Source organism: Zootermopsis nevadensis, unplaced genomic scaffold (genome assembly GCF_977971745.1).
Source record: "Zootermopsis nevadensis isolate Lab colony 2312 unplaced genomic scaffold, Znev_1.0 Znev_ptg000050l, whole genome shotgun sequence".
Lineage (NCBI taxonomy): Eukaryota > Metazoa > Arthropoda > Insecta > Blattodea > Termopsidae > Zootermopsis > Zootermopsis nevadensis.
The window spans coordinates 5,486,029-5,506,146 of record NW_028259182.1 but is presented as its reverse complement, the minus strand read 5'-3'; the positions used below and the strand labels follow the sequence as shown (position 1 = coordinate 5,506,146).

At 41.0% G+C, this 20,118-nt stretch overlaps 2 protein-coding genes across 4 annotated transcripts; one reads left to right on the top strand and one right to left on the bottom strand.

Moving 5' to 3' along the window:
• Positions 1-332: 332 nt before the first annotated feature.
• Arp2 (Actin-related protein 2) lies at positions 333-12,210 on the bottom strand. 3 transcript variants are annotated; one of them, XM_087361022.1, is made up of 11 exons: positions 11,986-12,210; positions 11,439-11,549; positions 10,954-10,968; positions 8,868-8,885; positions 6,953-7,032; positions 6,014-6,149; positions 5,566-5,775; positions 4,598-4,747; positions 3,960-4,053; positions 2,742-2,926; positions 333-2,456 (listed from the first exon to the last, which is right to left on the bottom strand). In XM_087361022.1, the coding sequence occupies exons 1-11, from the start codon at positions 12,031-12,033 to the stop codon at positions 2,286-2,288; spliced, it is 1,218 nt and encodes a 405-aa protein (XP_087217148.1). In that variant the 5' UTR covers positions 12,034-12,210; the 3' UTR covers positions 333-2,285. The 3 variants fall into 3 exon arrangements, with proteins under 3 accessions (XP_087217148.1, XP_021927311.1, XP_021927313.1); XM_022071619.2 differs by lacking the exon at positions 8,868-8,885 and having other exon boundaries at positions 11,986-12,209; XM_022071621.2 differs by lacking the exons at positions 8,868-8,885; positions 10,954-10,968 and having other exon boundaries at positions 11,986-12,209.
• A 2,371-nt stretch (positions 12,211-14,581) lies between these two features.
• LOC110833466 (esterase FE4) lies at positions 14,582-19,878 on the top strand. Its single transcript, XM_022071558.2, has 10 exons — positions 14,582-14,843; positions 15,602-15,739; positions 15,934-16,090; positions 16,527-16,712; positions 17,425-17,618; positions 18,002-18,179; positions 18,785-18,963; positions 19,077-19,224; positions 19,374-19,503; positions 19,624-19,878. The coding sequence occupies exons 1-10, from the start codon at positions 14,616-14,618 to the stop codon at positions 19,790-19,792; spliced, it is 1,707 nt and encodes a 568-aa protein (XP_021927250.2). The 5' UTR covers positions 14,582-14,615; the 3' UTR covers positions 19,793-19,878.
• The last annotated feature ends 240 nt before the right edge of the window (positions 19,879-20,118 follow it).

Genomic DNA, 20,118 nt, shown 5'->3' with positions numbered 1-20,118 from the left:
CCTAATAAAATTAAGTTAACATGTATCTATCATTAATCTTTAGCAAAATTGAAAGTCCTATACACTTTGTTTAAAAAGTGGGAAGTTGATGCAAACTCCACTGCTGTCTCATCGTAGCTTTTATAATGAGGACGACTTCTTGTACAGGGGAATATAAAACTGAAATACAGTGGTAAAAATTATGTTCGTCTTCTGGGTTGAAACACGTGGCATTACAACCAAGATCACCAACAATTAAATACTGATGCATCTCCAATCCTATTGAGTGTTATAGCTTATCCACTTCCCCCTGACCTTTCATACGCAAACTTGCAAAAAATTCACAAACAATGTACAGTAAAAAAATCTGTTTATTAAGAATCCAAACCTATAAGAATTATAATTCTAATTTCATCTTCAAATTTAGGTAGTTACTTATAGTAAACACTTGAAAGGGAAAGGAAGAACATCTTTGTATCATAGGTAATGTTTGCTCTTTTAGCTGGAAGCTTTAACCCTTCAAATCGGTATCTGAAATCCCAACCAGTTACACACTGTAGTGGTACTTAAAAGACCCCTCAACCGTGATGGAGTACGTTTACAGAGAAATTTTAATTTTCACCTATTTTAAAAACTGTTGAACAGAATTTTATGAAATTTTCTGGCAATGTTAAGAAGAATGTGAAATTTAATCTGATATAATTATATTTATTAAGTTTGTAGCGTAGCATCCAGATGCGTTATGTCCAATTCCTGTCAGTCACTTTTACAAAGTGTTCACAGTTTTATTCTTTTTAAGATCAACTTTCAGCCCAATGTGGCCATCATCAGGTTTGGGTACGTGTTGAAAATTCTCACAACCTGGGTCTCTTTGCTCTTGCAACAATCTGTTTCTTCTTCAATTTCCTTACCAAGTTAATCACAGAAGAAAATCACTCCCATCAGACTCACAAGTCAGAAGCACTTCACTTCCACTTGCACAATTACAATATTTTACACGTTTCCAGGCCACATGATGCACTAGGCGGTGGGTGCCCGAGTAGCTCGTGTGAACATTCAGTGCAAACTAAATTTCAAGGTCTAATGCTACAGCCAGTTTTATCTTACTGCAACAGACTGCAGAACAATATAAACTTTACTATAAGCTTTGAGTCAGCGAGTGACTACTTGGATACAGCCAATGGGAATGTTTCAGTGGTGCGAAAACACAGATGGGCTTTGGGGTAATGAAAATGACTGACATAAATGCGTGATGATAAAAAAACATGTTTCCATGCATGAATTTTGTGTAGATTTAAGCACATATATACTGCCAGTACTACCAAGTTCTGTTACTTCTGATTCCCAGTAGATGGTCACTTTTTAGGTGTGCAAATCAAACAGCAAAACAGAAAGGAAATGGCTCTGCACAGGTTCCAACTGGTAGACCCACGTGATGATCGTGAAGAATCTTTCTTCATAACAGGGGATTTTAGAACAGACAGAGGTTGAATTGGTTCAGGAACAATTTCCCTTGGGAAGTTAGTCTTACAGTATGTAGAAGAATCCTCAATTGAAAATACGTCAAAAAACTCGGGAATCATGCAGAAAAGAATTTTTGACAGTACTTCTCTACACATTCGCTGTCACAATCACGGTCTTTCCATCTACTGGGTAGGTTTTAATACTGCCAGCACAGGAAATCTCTAGTTTAGCACATCACTCCTTCTTCAGACAATGCAGAACTCTGGCATTTTATTACAGTGTGCTTTTAAATGCATTAACATAATTAATATTAGGCTCCAAAAGCCACACATTCAAGTGACTTTTTCACCTTCATAAACATTCTTCTTCAGTTTATCAAGATAAATGTAAAGTAGCATCTTTAACACAGATAAATATTTGCAAAAGCACTTAAGACCAATTTTTGTAGATAGGAGAACAATTATATAATAATTACCTAAATTGTTTGAACTTACAATTTTGAAAAAAAGTCTCTACTGTCAATCAATTATGTAGTGTCTTTACACATTACCACATAGACTTTAAAGAAGTGAGGTAACCGCTCTGCTTTCCTGGTATCTGTTCAGGTTCTGCATACATAATGAAGACTGGTTTCATTACCTATGTAAAATCCTAAACATTCAGTGACACACCAAACTGCATAATTGTGCAAGTTTGTGATACTGTTGATAAGTATAAGTGTGCTATTTACAGATAAGGGATGCTAATGCAGGCAATGCAACACAAGTTTTATATAAAAAAGATTCAAGTTGTGCAAGTTTACAATCATCTACTCAGAAAAACGACTGTTTGTATATGTCATTTTAGCTGGCTCTGGTTCCCAGCTTCTTGAGCACACCAACACCCTTCTCCTGATATTCTTCGTTGGACACCCAAAACGAGTCCCGGTCCTTCATCACTTCAGCCAAAACAGCGCCACCGATGAATACCATGTCCTTACGCCGCGGAGGGTCTTCAATGCGAATTTTAAATTTCTGTCAACAAAGAAGAAAAAATACGGGAAGATGTACTAGACCTACCCAACTACACATTTAATGATGCCATTTAGTATTCACTTATTTATCTTAAAATAAAGCCTAAATATGAGACAAAATTACAAGAGAAATAATAGTCTAATTGTAGTTTGATCTGAAATTTTGAAAAGGAGTTGTTTATTCAGAAACAACTGTTTACTTAAACTCTTTAAGAGTATATTTTGCATACAGATATCTTAGTGTTAACAGAAACCGATGCGGAGCAGAAATCGCTCTGAACTGTACCGATAGCTTGTCTATATCATTCTTCAACACTCGTTCCAGGTACAGCTGCTTGATCTCGCGCTCCAGTCTGCTTGGTAATCCAGGATACATAGTTGAGCCCCCAGATAACACAATATGCTTGTACAGCTCAGTTCGCATGTCAATGTCCGCAGCTTGAATTGTGTTAAATACCAATTCTGCAATGCCTATAACCAGACATACAATGGCATGTGAGAAACTGACAACCAAAATGAAAAGAGCGATTCACACAAAATAATAAAATGTAACACTTTAAATACACAAGGTAATTGTGTACATTTTCCCAGAGTTTTGAAATGAATACCACAACAATATCCCACATTTCACAGGTGCTCACTACATTCTTGATATTTCACTGCATATATAACCCCAACACAAACCCACAACAAAAGTATAGGACACAAAATATAAGAACAAACAGGACCACCTGCCTGTGGATATAAGTCACGTAAATGTTAATTTGCAAAAAGATGATCCCAGTAAACCCTCTAGTAAACGACGTTTACGCTTGAAATGAGTCGACACTTAACCACTCGGTTACTTCTTACTCAAACCTGCAAGATTCCTCTTGGTCAGAGCAAAAACGGAACCGAACGATTCTCTTCTCATCTTAAATGTCTTACCGTCATTAGAAATGAGACTTGTTTGTAAATGTCTCTTGCCAAACATCATGCTCTGAAGAAATTTTTTTTTGCCAAAATCCTTTGAAACATTAGTAATGCAAAAAACATTAACTTCCGCTGTGTACCTCCTACCCTCAACTTTGCAACCAATTATGAGGCAAGTGAGGAATTCAGAACTCTTACTGTCGCAGATATTTATGTTTGACAGATTCAAGACCATAGTAACTTTTGAATGAGTGGTGGTATGGCTCCTTCAGCGCTTCTGTCCACTCACAATATCAATCATCCAAGAATGCTTACAGAATTTTATATATATATAAGCACATAAGATGTTCTGTTAACCCAGTGAAAAGCTAAACACCACAGTAACTTAGTACTAGAACTTTGTTACCAGGTGACATAAAGACAAGGATATCAACAAACCTGAACCAACTTCCAAGTCCCTTCCCTCCCTCTCTCATCCACGTGCGTATCCAAGTCTCAACATCTTACAAAAATTCTAATGCTATACACACAGAAGATAGCTTGCATATTTTATATTTTTGTGTCACATTCTTTGGAATGTGGTGGTACTTACCTTGTCCTTCAACATTTATAAGATGTGGCTGAAACAAGGCTTCTGGTGCCTCAAATCTCTCCCCACCAACCTTAATCACGCGCCCATCTGGTAGCTGCAACAGACATTCAAAGGGTACGTGTGGAAACTGTGTATTCTGGTACGGACGACAGGTTCTTTTCTCAGTTTTATTAAAATGTATATATAACAGAATTCGTCTAAACTGTCAAATACTGAGTTAAAATTAAGATACTTCATTCAATATATTTGAGCAAACACAAAAACTACTACAAGTATTCCAAAATCCTCTGGGGTTGTTTGAGTACCCCACTATGAGTCTGTCATCCACGACGGAAATATTAACACTGTACAGAGTACTAATTTTAAATAAATGTCCTCTGATGCAATTAACTACATAAAACAAAAGTATAAATGGGTATAAATGGCATTTAAATTATTTCATCAGACAATGCAAGGGCACACTAAACTTAAGCAGTGTGGCAAATGGCTTCTACACCACATACAGTGACGATCTTCAGCACATAAATGGTAAGTAGTAGCTACTTTTTTAATAAATGATTCTATATAATATAAAATTAGATAAAATCTACCTTTTAAAATTTTCCTTCACAGTTTACTCAATAATTCAAGAGACTTACTGTGTAAGGTTCCACAAGAACAGTTGTCTCGAGAGCCAGCTTTTGTTCTGTTTCTATATTATATCCAATGTAGCACAGCTTCTCCTTCATTATCCTGACAGTCTCAAAGTCTGCTGAATGGTTGAAAGCGTACCCTCTCAACAGCAACAGCTGAAAAGACGCAGAATTAAGTCACAGCGTCAACGTGAACATGAATCTGTAAGTTTTTTGCATTAAGCATTGGAAAACGAAAAGAGTAGGTTTAATGGTAGCGAACATTTTCAATTTTAATTCTCTCTTAATTACATAACAAAAGCTCCAAGTACTTGTCCTCTGCCTCATTTTCAAATGATTTATGAAGAACTGTTACATGACTTTGTTCTGATTTCTGGTATGTGATACGGGCATAAAGGTCGCTTAAGTGTTTTCCTGTCGTGCCATATAGCATTTTTAATACATACCAACTTAGGGACACCATTTTTACCATCAAACTACAACTATTCAAAGCTTCCCTGGGAGTGGGAGCAGAAGCAGAACAGAAGCCGTGGCACAAAGAACGGGACAGGCAGGTATAAGCTTTTACTTGCTCCTCACACATTAGATTGACACATGATAGAGCCAACTGCATGAAAATTCAAACAAAGCTGTTCACCAAAACAGAATTTCTCAAAGTTGCGACACTATAAATTACATTCTGGGGTTACATAGATTATATAGCTCCTATTCATTCTTAACCTCCGCATTAGATAGGGGTGAGTGGTCAGCATCACACCTCAGCCGCGCTTTACCCCCTGAAAGGCCCCTGGGTACCCATTAGATAGGAGGCTGGGCGGGCCCCAGAGCCAGTCTGGATGCAGAGGCTAGACGAAATATCCTCCTGCCCCTTTTGGGGGAACGAGCCCGGGTCGTCCACTTCGTAGTCAGTCACAAAACAGACTGAGCTACCCTGGCTCCGGGGTTGCAGAGATATGTGACTTCAAGACATTCACCTTGATAAGATATCGAGTGATGTCTCTCCCTGCAATGTCTAACCTCCTGGTTAAATGAGGAAGAGCAAATTCTTCATACACTGGACAGATGTGTGTGACGCCGTCACCTGAATCCACGACGACACCGCTCAACAGACCTTGTGCATACAAAGTGAGAACCGCCTGAATTGCTATGTATGCTCCAGCGAACTGGTACTTCTCAAACATCACCTGAAAATACAAAAACCTGCTTTTACTAAGATTATGCAAACCTTAATGTCTTTTTCTGTTTCAATGTACGAGATGCTGCAGGTACCATAAAAGTAAACTTTACATTGTTATATTTACTTCTGCATACGGCATTTCAATCCAAGAAATATTAAGCACAACACTTTAAAAAATAAATTTTAGCCAACTAAAATGGTCATATGACAAAATTCTAAAAAATGTTTTATTTAAGCCCCTTTACCTCAATCATCTTCTCCCTGTTTTTTGTAGGGTTCATTGGTGGTTCAGTTAACAGGATCTTGCATTCCTGGGGCTTAATGTTCATCTTCTCAGGACCAAACGTATAATCCCACACATGGCACATGTCCTCCCAGTTTCTGTAGATAAAGCAAGTTTTCAACACAAATAAGCAAAACAACACGTGGCCCAAAGATGGCCGTCTTCTGGGTCGTAGCGCCGCGTAGTCTGGTAGAAGTTTACCAGTGTTTCAGAGGTTTTCTCTGAAATGTTGCATGTTACATGATGCTACAGCCCAGATTACAGAATAGCTTAATTCCAGTACAGCAGACAATTTTTTTTTATATTTAATGAGGTTAGTGTTTGGCACATGACAGATATATCTGTATCTTGTACTTCTGTAGTGGATATCTGAGTTTGCTTGAAATTCGTCTCTGTTGTCCACTACAAATGACAATTACAAGAGAGAAAATTTGCTGGCTAGTGGAATAATATTAAATTTCTAAAGTAATTTCCTATATGAGTCTGTCCTTTTAGTGCCCATCATGAATGTAATTATTTTCTTTTGGATGTAAAATACTTTTTTGCTGTCTGTTGAGTTTCTCCCGACAATAACGCCACATCACATGATGACACTGAAATAAGCAATGACAGCACGGAGTTCCACTGCAGACCTACCGATCAAGAAGGCTTACATGGAGATGTGAGGTTCGTCACATGAAGTAGCATAAGGCAAAGTACATTATTCTGGAAACCATTAAACATTCACAAAACTGGTCTGATTTTTGTTAGCAAAACAAAGTAGGGGAGTGGGAGATTACATTCCTAACACACTGTACAGTGTGTCAACCACAACAGCAAACTTTTAATCTGAATACATTCTATTTTACTGAGAACAACACATTTTTAAATGTCACTCAAAATACTGCACCGAGTACATTACCTAACTATTCCATTTTCCATGGGGTAGTTCACTTCCAGCATGGACCTAAGCTTACTGGCTTCATCACCAACCATCAAGTCCTATAAAACACACAAATAACAAAATGGTACAGTCTGTGGTCCAACAGCAAACCAACTCCTTGCAGAATTACTTTCATGCATATTACTCTGACATTTTCTATCTCTGCATATTAGTACGTGGCATCTGCAAACTTGTGGCATGCAGTTCAATTCCATTGTGTAGGTAGCAGCATCAGTGTTGGCAAATATCTTTATGCGAATTTTATCGACATACATATTTTTTCTGGCACCTAATTTGTAGCTTTTCTCGATACTCTAGCACGAGTAAAGAACACCTTATACGTCCATCCACGTGTCTGTCTGTCCATCTGCCACATTTTTCCTAGGAACTAGCATCCCATGACCTGAGATCACTGTTGGTACAATGTGAAATGGTGCCACTGTTAGCTTGCATTCTTGCAACAGTGACATTGGATCACATTACTGTTTCAAAACTTTAAATACCACTGTTGCTTTGGAAACCATTGCTGGACTTGTAATCCCCTTGGTTGCCCTGCTGATGTCAAAACCTGCGACATGGCATAAAAAACACCTTTAGAATTTTGGTGTACTCCAAAGAGTGCGCTTTCCAACCTACTTTTTGGAGATGGCTACTAAAATTGTAAGAAATTGCACAGGCCTGATGATGATTATTACAATCCACCCATCCAATGGCACTACAGTCCAAGTTCGGGCCTTGGCCTCCTCAAATGTGGGAGGTTTCCTTGTCTTTGAAGTGTGCATTTGTGAGTAGTGAGTGACCAGTCCACTGCTCCTGCACAATTTCTACTCAATTCTGATTTGTCTGCTAGAGCCACCTAGCAGAGAATCAGGAGAGACCTGTGTGAGAAATGGCCGCAGAATTTTGCTTATGAAACATCTCATAAGGTTCTTTTACATGCTGTAAATTTACAACATGAGACCGCCGGCTTCACTTCCCCTACAAAGGAAATTGTGCCACGGATTTCTATCACCCTTAAAAATCCATCGATCTCGGCCGGGTTTAAACCCGCTAACCTTGCGATCTAGTGGTGAGCATGCTAACCATTAGTCCACTGAGGGGAACTGATTATTACAATTAAAAATGTAATTATTGTTTAAAATCTGAGGTTGTTATATCGAAAAATGCCATATAGAAGATTTTATTTACAATATTCAGGAGGGTTACATGAAAGTGGAAGGCTGTACAGTGGAGACTGACATGCAAAACAATATTGTAAAAGTATCATGACAGCTTACAAGTTGATATGCATAGGTTAAACAAATAAACCAGTGAACAAGAGCTGATGGTAATGAATTACAGTAAGTCATAGTAACTCCTATTATATCATTACAGATTATGATAATGACTTGAGCTTTATTAATGGATGAGTAATAAATCGTTTAATGGGCCAACAGTAAGAGATGGTTACTCCGAGCAGACCAATCGACAGCAGCGCGTGCTCTGGAAATTCTGTGCTACAGCCATTCTTAGGCAACTAGTAGCACAAAATAATGTAAAAAATGCAATCTGACAATATAAGTGTTTCCATGGGTATTTGAAGCTCTTGAAATTCTCTGGCTAAGCTGTCGCTGTAATTTTCAAAAGGAGGTTTTAAGCCTGCTTCGCATGGGTCCGAGGCTGGTTCAGTAAAGTTTCTTCATTCCCAATCATCTAACAGCAAGAACGAGCACTAATAGTAATGTTTCATCCTGACATATGTTTCCTTCTTGCCAGTAACTGAGATCAGAGCACTTCAGAATTTGCTCCTTTGCACAACAAATACAAAAACAAATGACAAACATTAAGAAAACACACAAACACGGTTCAAGCATGCGTGATGCATGTCCTCAAAAGACGACACATGCATACTTACTGGCACATGAGCAAATTCCTACAGCGAGGCCGCAGAGAGAGCAAAGAATCACATTAGACTAAAAAATAGCTACAGACACTTTCCGATAAGTCAACAGAATGGAACCCGCACGGAGTGGCATTCATGCTTAATGAGCTGTTGAGCATTAAAACATCAAGTTGACTACACGTGGTCCAAACAAATCCGTCCAGTTACGACACTCACGCAAACAGAAAAACAATACCAAACGCCAAGTAGCCATGTATTCCCAGTACTTACATAGAATTTTTTTTTAAATTAGCACAACAGTTTCCTACTTCTTGCAGACTTTGCCAATCCCCTGAATTTATTACTGATCTAAATATATTACTTTTTACTTTTGCACACGACCATCTATGACACCCAACTGTTTGTCTTCCATGTTGAATGGCATCTGACATACTGAGCCACGTGGCACGTGTACCCTCACTCGCATATGAAATGAGTAATTTACTTTTATAAAAATTCACAGCTTGCCCAAACATCTTTAGAAAACTGAAATAAACAACAAAAGCACATAGTGGAATTAAACAAATAAATAAATAATTGTCCCTAATAAGAGGCGTTCTAAAGAATTGAATAACAATGTGAATTGTGCTCTTCAGGACTATGACATCATTAGTCATGCAGGTGATTACCTGTGCTTTGGACGAATGTACGTGGCGTAACTCAGATGACCAGAGTTAAAATACAAAAATATTATTTTGTGTAATAAATCCAAAAGTTTAGTACAGTAACTAATATAAAAGTATCTCAAACAAAATAACAAATTTCAGTTTCTAACATTTTAAGTTCATGGCATATATTTACAAAGCATTAAATGTTACTTACATAAAGGCATAACACTATCTAAAGTATGAAAGTATATTCGTACAATGCAAATACGTACTACACATCAGACTGGTAATTATGTTGAATATTATGTGACAAATGGCAGCAAAGTATTCATACGCCAAACCCAAGAAAATCTAGATCATAAAGATGTTTGTTTAGACAGTAAAATAGAAAGGTAATTAAATCGGTAATGTCTGACTAGGAATGGTAACAAATACTGGTACGTATACTGATGGTTAATGTTTCAGAGACATAAATGATGACACAGTTTCATTGTGTGTTTTCTTCACCATTTAAACCGTCAAGGCAAAACCTAAATAATATATCAAAACTTCCTACTGCCAGCCTTCAGAAACAGAAACACATTAATTCCTGCAGCAAAGTGTAGAAACAAAATACAAGAATACGACGACTTTACTTATGCTAGGACGAATTGTGACCTCAGGGTCACTGCTGGAAGCCTACTGAATAGGAAGGGTTAGTGAAGGAACTGTAAAGCAAATTAGTATTGTGGAGCCAGCCCATACTCAATCGGTCACAAGTGGTGTTCAGCAGGCTGACAGGTTCTGGCGGCTGTTGGAACCTTACAGTTAGCTCGTGGTGGGAGGGGATGTTTCAAACACCCCTCACCCCTTAGGTCCCCAACATCAAATTCATTAAAATCCATCAAGCAGTTCTAAAATTGTTGCAAGTGGACAGACACCAAGATGTTAAAAGGCGCATTTTGGTACATTCAAATTGTGAATGTACCTAATAATCAATTAACTAGAAAACCTGTCTTACTTATGTCAAATGATTGAGAATTTTTGCAGCTACAGGGCGTATTTGCTACAATCTGAGCTTTTAAATCGGTATGTCATTATCAAGTATGGTGAATTAAGTTGAGGAATGCCATTGAAAATAAATTAATAAATACATTTCATACTGCAATTTTGTCAATAGCGTCAAAAAGAGAATTTGAATTTACAAGGCTCACATAGTATTCTATAACATGGAGTGTAAGCTGCATGATGAAAAAAAATACTAAATGCAAAATTTTACATGAAAATAAACTCAATTATGTGCAACAAATAACGAAATAAATGATCAAGAGACACAAAAAATGTCAAACAGAAAAATCATGCACTTGTCACAAACTCAGAATTGTGCATTAAGAGATGTTAATGTATGAGGACACAACGAATAAAATTAAAACTCGTTATTAAATACGCTTACAGTAATCTTGAATCCTTACTTTGACATACATATCCTGAAATAAAACAGATTATTATTCCAACACCACAGTTCATAAATACAGTATCAGAGATGTATGTTATTTTACAGCTCATACATGCAGACTTAAATTATGGAAGTGACCTCTTACATATTACCGAAGAGCAGAATCTTTCCAAAGCAGCAGAGAAATGGTACTTCATGCACGCTTCTAACACGGTTTCTCATCTACGTCACTGTAACTCATACTGTGAAATTTTAATTCAGTCCACTGCTTTAGTAACACCAAAAACACTGCAAAAAAATTAGTACCATTCTTGTGCAATATGAAGAACATCTCTGCTGCTTTTTCAGGAAGATACTCACACTTCAGACAACCAACTAGTGAACTAAAAATTATCTCTCAGCACAAGAGAACAAATATATTCCACCAACTGTAACAGTTACATCTCAGAAAAGAATAACACTTTTAAATATTGGTTAAATATGAGAAAAATTAAAATTTACCTTCACTTCTATGTCACCAATCTTATTAACTGCTCGTATGATGGGTCGCCCAACCATGGAAGGGAAAATGTGAGCTGGGAAGTTAGATCCTGCATAGCCACACTTGACAAACTGGAAGGCAGACAATTTTGACGAAGAAAAATATTTTAAATGATTTCAGTGGATATATAAAAGGGCAATGGACATGGCACAAAAGAATGACACTGATTACAACCCTGTGCTTAACTCTCAATACCTTACATTAACTCTACGTTATTAATAATTACCAACATTAGCAACTTTATTATTATACACTAGTAATAAATGATGCACAACTCTTTCAGGTTTCTAATGTGTTTATCAACATGCAACATTACACCGATTGATTTTAACCTAACACATGGTGACAAAGACAACTGAGATCCAGCATAGTCTTTCGAAGTGGATCGAAAATAAGACCAAAATCGCCTACTGTATCGTTTTCAGGGAAACGCGTTCCATCTACATATTATCAACAATCAAAAGAAAACATTGTTTCATTGTATGTCACTGCATTAACAATACGTACCCCCGTTCCATTGTCACATACAATAACTTTCTTTCCTGTGCTGTCCATTAGAAACTGATGGTTCTACAGCCACGCTCAGACCACGTTGACATACACCCTACTGTCACCTTCCTTCGCCACTTATCTACCGCCAACGAATACTCATCTCTGTCCGGCAACTCCCTGAAACGCCCTGAAATACGCGCTGTGCAGTGTTAAATGGTAATAACCACAGATAACACTACTCATCCCTGGTGGAATACGTTCAGAAATAAAAACGATGCCGATAAAGAATAACAGCTAAATAGTGAATTTGTTGATCATCGTTGTAATTGCTTGAGGCCTCACAGATACTACTTGAGTGGAGAAATTACATGACCATCAAAAATAAGCACCCATCTGCGCAGTCGCACAGCCGTTCTAATACGCGTAAGATAAAACTCATTCAAATGTCTGTTATGTAAGATTTGAGGTTTTCACAGCGGTGAGTATGAAGAATTTCTGTCTTCTGGGTTGTTGCGCTGTGTAGTCTGATGTTTACCAACGTTTCGGAGGTCATACTGCCTGATGACGGAGGCAGTATGACCTCTGAAACGTTTGTGGAAATCTTCAAATGTCCGTTAATTTCCTTTCTAGTGCTTCAGCAGTGGGAAACTTCTTAGTGAGGGGCAAAGTTTTATGACCGCGTGAACATGATATTAATGGCTTCAAGGTCGAGTCAATTCTCCACCTAGATCTTCAACTTCAGGAATTAAAATTATAGCCGGTCTTCGGCTTGTAATTGGGATTCCCACCACTTCGATTGCAAGCGCAAGGTTTCATGTGCTCCGAACTCGTTCACTCCATGTGTACGTCAACCGATTCCATTTTTGCTTATAATCAGAGGCGTCTCCTCTTCTCCAAAATTTCAACTGCCCGTGAAATCTTGCGTCTGTTTTACTCCCATCTAAAAATGTAGATAGGTTCAGGTTTTACGTCCATTTTGCCTCCTTGTCGGTAAATCATGTGGGCATCTGGATATTTTGGAAGAGGTCATCCCCGGAGTACTGAAGAAATTTCATTCGAGGGCAGTTGTACGAGTGGACTCAGCACGACACTTACGAGCCCGTATTAACGTGCCAAGCTTACGTTAGCAGAGTTCACTGGCCAACAACAGCTCCTTTCATTATTATAAAGTACTTAACCTCGGTACTTTTTAATAATATACCCGAGCACTTGTCCTGAGAAAGAATCTTGTCTCTACCTGACACAATTTCAACAGGTTCGGCTGCTCGCCGGGACAACATACGGTCAGGGGGCATCGCGTCCGCCTGCAACCGAAGCGAACCGATTGCGTAATAAAGCGTTTTTTACGCGACTAGGAACTGGTTTTAATCGCAGTAATCTACGCGTTCAAAAAACACAGCAGGGAATTTGTTTCATTATATCCTGCTCTTTGTTACTGACTGACACGGGGCCTCACCTGCGACTCGCCACTGATGGTCCATTTTCCAAACAGCCAAATGAGTTTTCGTTCTTCAAATGTGATTTCCGGTATTTTTTCTCAGGATATCACAAAGAATAATACTCGTTATTTGTCTTTCTGTCCAAAAACAGCTCATTTGTCTGGTCGAGGACGGATCACATTGTAGAGCGGCGACGTTTCGGCTGCTAGAATGTTTCTCTTCCAGAACTGTAATCCATCCATCCTTGACACTTGATTCACCACCAAATTCACGCAGGCCCAGGAACATCTTTCAAATCAAAATCGCATTCACGAGGAAACTAAGAGCAGATTAAATTCAGATTATTCTGTCTTCTTGGCTGCTGAGGCGAACACAATATGGACGTAGGAGGAATGAAGTGGCAGGTGGCGAAATGCTAGAAATCCTGAGGGCAAGAGACCAGTTGGAAGACCTAGGCGTAGATGGTAGAATAATTTAAATGGGTCTTATGGAAATTACGTTGGAAGGCGTGGATTGGATACAGACTGACAATGTAATCTGTTTATCTTTAAAAATTCAGTTTGCTAGTGGCATGTTTCGATATTAAAGTTCCTTCTACAGGTAAACTATTTATGTAATGCGCTAACTGTGTGCTTAAAATTAATATTGAATTAAAATAACTTTAAATTCGAATGAATGACACTATTTTTTTTTTGGGGGGGGGGGGGGGAGTAGACCATTGGTTACACAAAATATTTACAGACGGATACCTTGGGTACAGAAGATGCTTGCCGTTAGGTTGGTAATGTTGGTAGTCAAATCCAACGAACAATGGCGTGTTCACGGAGCGCGGTTTTTAAGCTTCGTGGGCGGAAGAATGTTTTCTGACGTATTTCTTATGATTTTATGGTCATAATTGCAAGTATAAGATTTGTGATCGGTTTACTGAAGTGGATACCAAGTGTTGATTGTGGAAGTAACTCGTGATTGACACTAATTGCTTCCAACAGTATTTCTTGTGCTCTGATCGCACATTTGGTTACCGCGAAACAATTAAACATATCTCAGTATCTGTTTCCGGTGTGTAATACGTCAATTCCACTGCACTACACAATTTACCAGGAAATTATAAACAATGGGAACACAACAGATGGGCCACTGGAGCGTGGCCTCCGGCCGGCCATTCGGTCTAACTTTTAACATCGGTTAGCTCTTAATTACCTTCGGATGGCCAGTCGATTGGCAGAAGGAATGGCGACCGTCCTCACCTTCGTGGTCATTCTGGCCAGCGCCAACGAACTCCTGTCGGCTCCAGCTGAAGATTACGATGTCACAGTTCGGACGGAGCGAGGGCTTCTAAGAGGACTCCGGATCGAATCTGCCCGCAGTCAAGAGGTCCTCGCCTTTCTGGGCATTCCTTACGCCAGACCCCCAGTGGGAGACTTGCGTTTCAAGGTACAAGGCACGATTTAATTCTCTTTAAGTACTGTCTGCCCGAGCTGAGAACTGACTCGGTATTGAAGCTGTGAAGGAATGGTAATTGCTGTCCTAAAGACATTGTCCCTTAATGAAAGTGTTTGAACTGTTTGCAGCAATCTGAATGATATTTGATTCTATGGGCGTGTTCCCAGTGACTCGACCACGATACTAAATTCTATATGCACCACAAAATTCAAAAAATAGAATAATGAGACAAAACACTAGAGATATTCCATTAGTGTCGAAAGGTGACGAAGATTTTCAAAACGTTTAACCAACCTAATCCAACCTAACATGTCATAAATTCATCTAACTTATTCCAAATTAGCAAAAATTAAACGAGCCTTACATAACATAACGTGAGTATGTCGAAGAGTGACTTAGTGATCACGCGTGCCCAATCGTGACCAGCCATAAGGGCCTGCTGAGAGGTCACCTTAAGTGATAAAATACGACGAAGATCTGAAAAGTGTCTAAACGTGACTACGCGTGACTTACTGTAACGGCTTGACGAGATGTGGCCAGAAGTGTCGAAACGTCGTAAACATTTTCAAAACGTAACGTAACCTAACCTAACAAAATCCACTAAATAAACTTAACCTAACCCAACTCTGTGAAAACGTCATTACGAAAGGTTAACCTGAAAAGATCACAAAATAAACCGAATTATGAGCGAGAAACAGTTGTTCGTGTTTTTAACAAAATGCCCTGCAGTGCTCTTTATTTGTTTGAAGGCTCCTCAACTAGCGGAACCGTGGACCGGGACCTACGATGCCACCGTACAGGGAAGCCACTGTCCCCAGCAGGACTTAATGTCCGGCAAATTTACAGGGAGTGAAGACTGTCTCTTCCTGAACGTATTCACCAAGAAGGTAAGAATATCGCAGAGAGAAGAAAATTCCTACAGCTGTTCCTCGTTGTATGGCTCGCTCATGTTTAAAGTGGATTCCAATCGAATTTATAATCCAATATTATCGACGGCTTTTAAAGTTTACAATCGACTTACGACAAAAAAAGGATATAACATTTCTCGATTTATATTTGATGACTGAATACAACTCAACAGTTGCCTGAAGCTTCCGAGGAGCTGAAGGCTGTGATGGTGTGGATCCACGGAGGCTGCTACAAAGGAGGGTCTTCGAGTCCGGTCGTGTACGGCCCCGATCACATCCTCGCTGAAGATGTTGTCCTGGTGACCATCAACTATCGGCTGGGACTTCTAGGTACGACGCCGGTTCAAACCTTGACTGAGGTGCTTCGTGATTCATCTCAGTTTCTCCAAGCAAATGACAGAATGACTCCTTAAGTTGTGAATTATTACGCTTTGATCGTCTCAGGTAATAGGCCGACGCAGACAATTGAAATGGCGTCGTCGAACAAACAAATTAACAAGACAAGGGCAGTAACAGGAGGACGGCGGAAATTACATTATGACGAGAAGGATAATATTAAAATGTGTTCGATTAAAGACAGGATTTAAAATAGATTCTTGTAGAGTCGGACAGTTCTAAAAATAATTTATTACATTTTACCCGAGCAATTATTTTAGGTTTAGAATCTCGTAGCGACAAAGAGGGTGCAGGATCCGAAGTCAGAAACCCGAAAACTGCCCTGGGTTCAGTTGTGTTGCATTTTTACGCGAAGGTTCCCGTCTTCCAGGATTCTTGAGTCTGATCGAGGCCGGAATTCCGGGCAACAACGGCATGAAGGACCAGGTGTTGGCCCTGCGGTGGGTGCAGCGGAACATCGAGCACTTCGGCGGGGATCCGGGCAGAGTGACCATCTTCGGGGAGAGCGCAGGGGGCGCCAGCGTGCACTTCCACCTGCTGTCTCCAATGTCCAGAGGTGGCGTAAACCTTAGTTCGGATCCTCGTCTGAGGCATTCCGTCGTGGCTAATCAACCGATATCTTGATCTCTGCGACAATCCGTGATATTAGCCTTTAGACGACGTCTGAATTGTCAGCAGAATTCAGTGGCTGCATGGAACTCACGTGGTTTATTTAACTTTTTTTTTGGGGGGGGGGAGGGGGGAGCTTGTTCTTAATTCTTACTTTACCATCGATAAACCGAGAACAGAAGCCAGAACCACCCTCTTTCGCCCCTGACACAAATTTCACGCAATTTAAGTAGAATTCAAGAACTGACAGAAATGCGGCTAGTTCCTGGTTTGTTTCGTATTCGGACCGTATGACGTCATTAAACAGGGGCTTCCTGTCCGCTGTGTTATCGGTGACCCACGTCCAGGTTGAATTTAAATGGGCGTGCGATCACACACAAAACCGACACTGGTCCTGGAAACAGGCACCAGAAAAGTCTTCATGATCCGAAGTTGATGTCAGTGCAAGGCGAATAAATGTCTCTATTTTCTAGCCACGCACTTAACTCAGGAAGGCAAATTGCTTGGATTTTGAAAAGGCTTTTCCTCCGGAGCTGGAAAAAATACTTCGGTTAACCCCGGAACACGGAAATGCAAAATAACAATCAGAGAACAGAGCGAGATGAGCGCCAGTTTAATGAAATGGCTGTCACGTGATCGTTGTTTCCTGTTGTACTTAGGGTTGTTCCATCGAGCCATAGCTCAAAGTGGATCAGCTCTGGACCCGTGGGCGTACGCCGAGCCGGAGTTCCTGCGCAGGAAGGCGATCACAGTGGGCGAGCGGATGAACTGCAGCACTGCAGACCCTCAGGAACTTGTGCGATGCCTGCAAGCAGCTCCGGCTGACTTGATAGTCGAGAAGACCATCGTGGGGGTAAGTGGCTGTTTCGCGGTTCGCAAGGGCAAAGCGGCGTGGGTTCAGATCTTCAGACATTTCCTTCCATTTCTAAAGTAATTAATAATGGTTTGCCAAAAGCACGGGGAGTTAAGGGAGGGGGGACCCCACCCCCGCCGAGCGAAGTGAGCAGGGGCACAGTCCCTAGTGTAAAGTGGAATGGAAAATTAAGTGGGAAAAGACGAAAATGCTTGTGGGCGTTAGTGAGGAGTCTTCATCCTGGCTCCAGATGCGCAAGTTCGCTTCGCGGTTGCGCTGACTAGAACACTCGTCGCACATGGAAATACCGTTCAACAGGGCGTCCTCAAAGAAGTCGGGGCTTTATTATGCTCATAATTGTTATCTGAACTCCGTGTTCGCAGGTTTTCAGTACCTCTGGTACGGTGGTGCCGGTCAGGCCGACGAGGGAGGACGGAGGCGTCAGTGGTGAAGACGTGTTCCTGCCAGGCGAACCGGCAGAGCTGATAGCTTCAGGAAACTTCCTCAACGTTCCTTACATAACCGGGGTAAACTCTAGAGAAGCCATCATTTATATGGAAGGTCAGTCCGTCAGCTGCAATGACAGACTGTCGAAGGACCGAGAGTGGCATAGTCAGTTTCCCACTGGAACAACAGACTGCCATCTGGACATAAGAATAAACAATTCGCATTAAAATTTAACCAAAATGCAAGTAACTCAGGAAGACACTCGTTTTTTCCTTTCGCTTTGCAAAAATTAAATACACGCAGAATTCAGCAAACCAGGGCACGTGGACCCGTATTCCGAGGACCTCACAGTGCTTTCATGTCGAGTTATGAACAGCTGACACACGTACGGCGCTTCTGAGTTAGAATTGAATAAAGACGTGTTAGCATCAAGGGCAGGATTGAGGTCCATTCGGAAAATAAACCGAGTTATCTGATCGAGGCGTGGCCTTGCATCAATTCGAAATGTTCACCTTCCTTTGTCTTAGGGAATTTTTCGCCGATTCTTTGCTCTCCGCGTTTCTGACACGCGACAGAAACTCACGCCCCGACCTGTCAGCTCTTCGGACGCTCTGCGTCGCTGTTCCCACGCGTAAAGCCATGGCATTCAGATGGGCGCTTACGTAGCAGAAACGAATGTCAGCCGACGACTCACGCAGCGAAAATTTTTCTTCCGTCAGATATTCAGTCGATCACGTCCTTCTGGGAGGATTTCGACAACCAAATGGTGAATGTCATCACCGACCTTCTGGACATGGACGATCGCAGTGAGGCGAATGAAATAGCGCGCAAGGCACTCACTTTCTACGCTGGAGACGACGGCACAGTTAACAAAACTCTTCCAGGAAGGTACGTGGATGTAAGTATCAGAGACAGGAACTGAATGACGTAACAAAGTTCAGTCGAGTTGACACGTTCTCAATGAGCGTGTTAGTACGACCCGGAATTAAATTCTTCTCTGCCTGTTTGAAGATGTTTTCTGACCTGGCGTTCGTGGTCGGAGCGGATCGAACGGTGAAGATGCAGGCAGCCCTGTCAACGGCGCCCGTCTACTCGTACTTGTTTGCGTTCGACGGCGCCCTGGGCCTCGCCAAGCTCGCCTTTGGCACTGTCATGGACGGTAAGCAATCGAATCCGTTGCTAACACCACGAGGAAGCAGACGTTGTGTCTGGTAGTGCCTGCAAAGGCAGCTCAAAGTAGGAACAGGACCGGAACTGCCATTTTGTAAGAGTCCAGAACGTAACTGCTCGCCTCCCGTTGATTTGCAGGCGTCTCTCACGCCGATGAGCTGGGATATCTGTTCCACACCGCGATCAGCCCCCCTGTGAACGAAGATTCTGACGAGATGAAAGTTTTGTTGAACATGGTGAAGATGTGGACCAACTTCGCAAAAACCGGGTACGTATGCCCACAGTTTCAAGCATAACGTGGTTCTAAAAGTCCGGGGTGGCGAGGAGGGGCCTGATAATTGTTTTCATTTCTCACGCCTGTGGGCACTCACATTCCTCGCCATTGCAGGGACCCCACCCCACAGCGGGACAGTCTGCTGAGCGTCACGTGGGACCGGGCCACCAAGACCGAGAACGTGTACCTCAGCATTGACAGGCAGCTGAGCATGAGGCGAGACCTCTTCAGGGAACGAATGCAGTTCTGGGAAGACGTTCTGAGACGTCACGACCACGAGTAATTTCAGTTTCTCCAATTGTCTTTAAGCCACGCCTCACGCTTAGTCTCGAAGAAACTTTCTTTAATAAATGGGGAAGTGCCTTCGTTTGACTGTGTCTTAAGTCGCATTTTCCTTGCTTCCTGAATCTGCATCCTTTCCCGGAGCCTCGACATCGATCTTGTCGGCAGGCGGTCCTCTCACGAAACAAGCGTCACGAACTACGAGAGTCGGGCGCCATTTATGGAAGCAGGAAGATGGAAATATGGCCGACGATTTCCCTCGTCTATAAAATCCTATAAGAACGACAGTTTTCTTGTTTATTCAGTAATAACTTCAGTCAACAAATT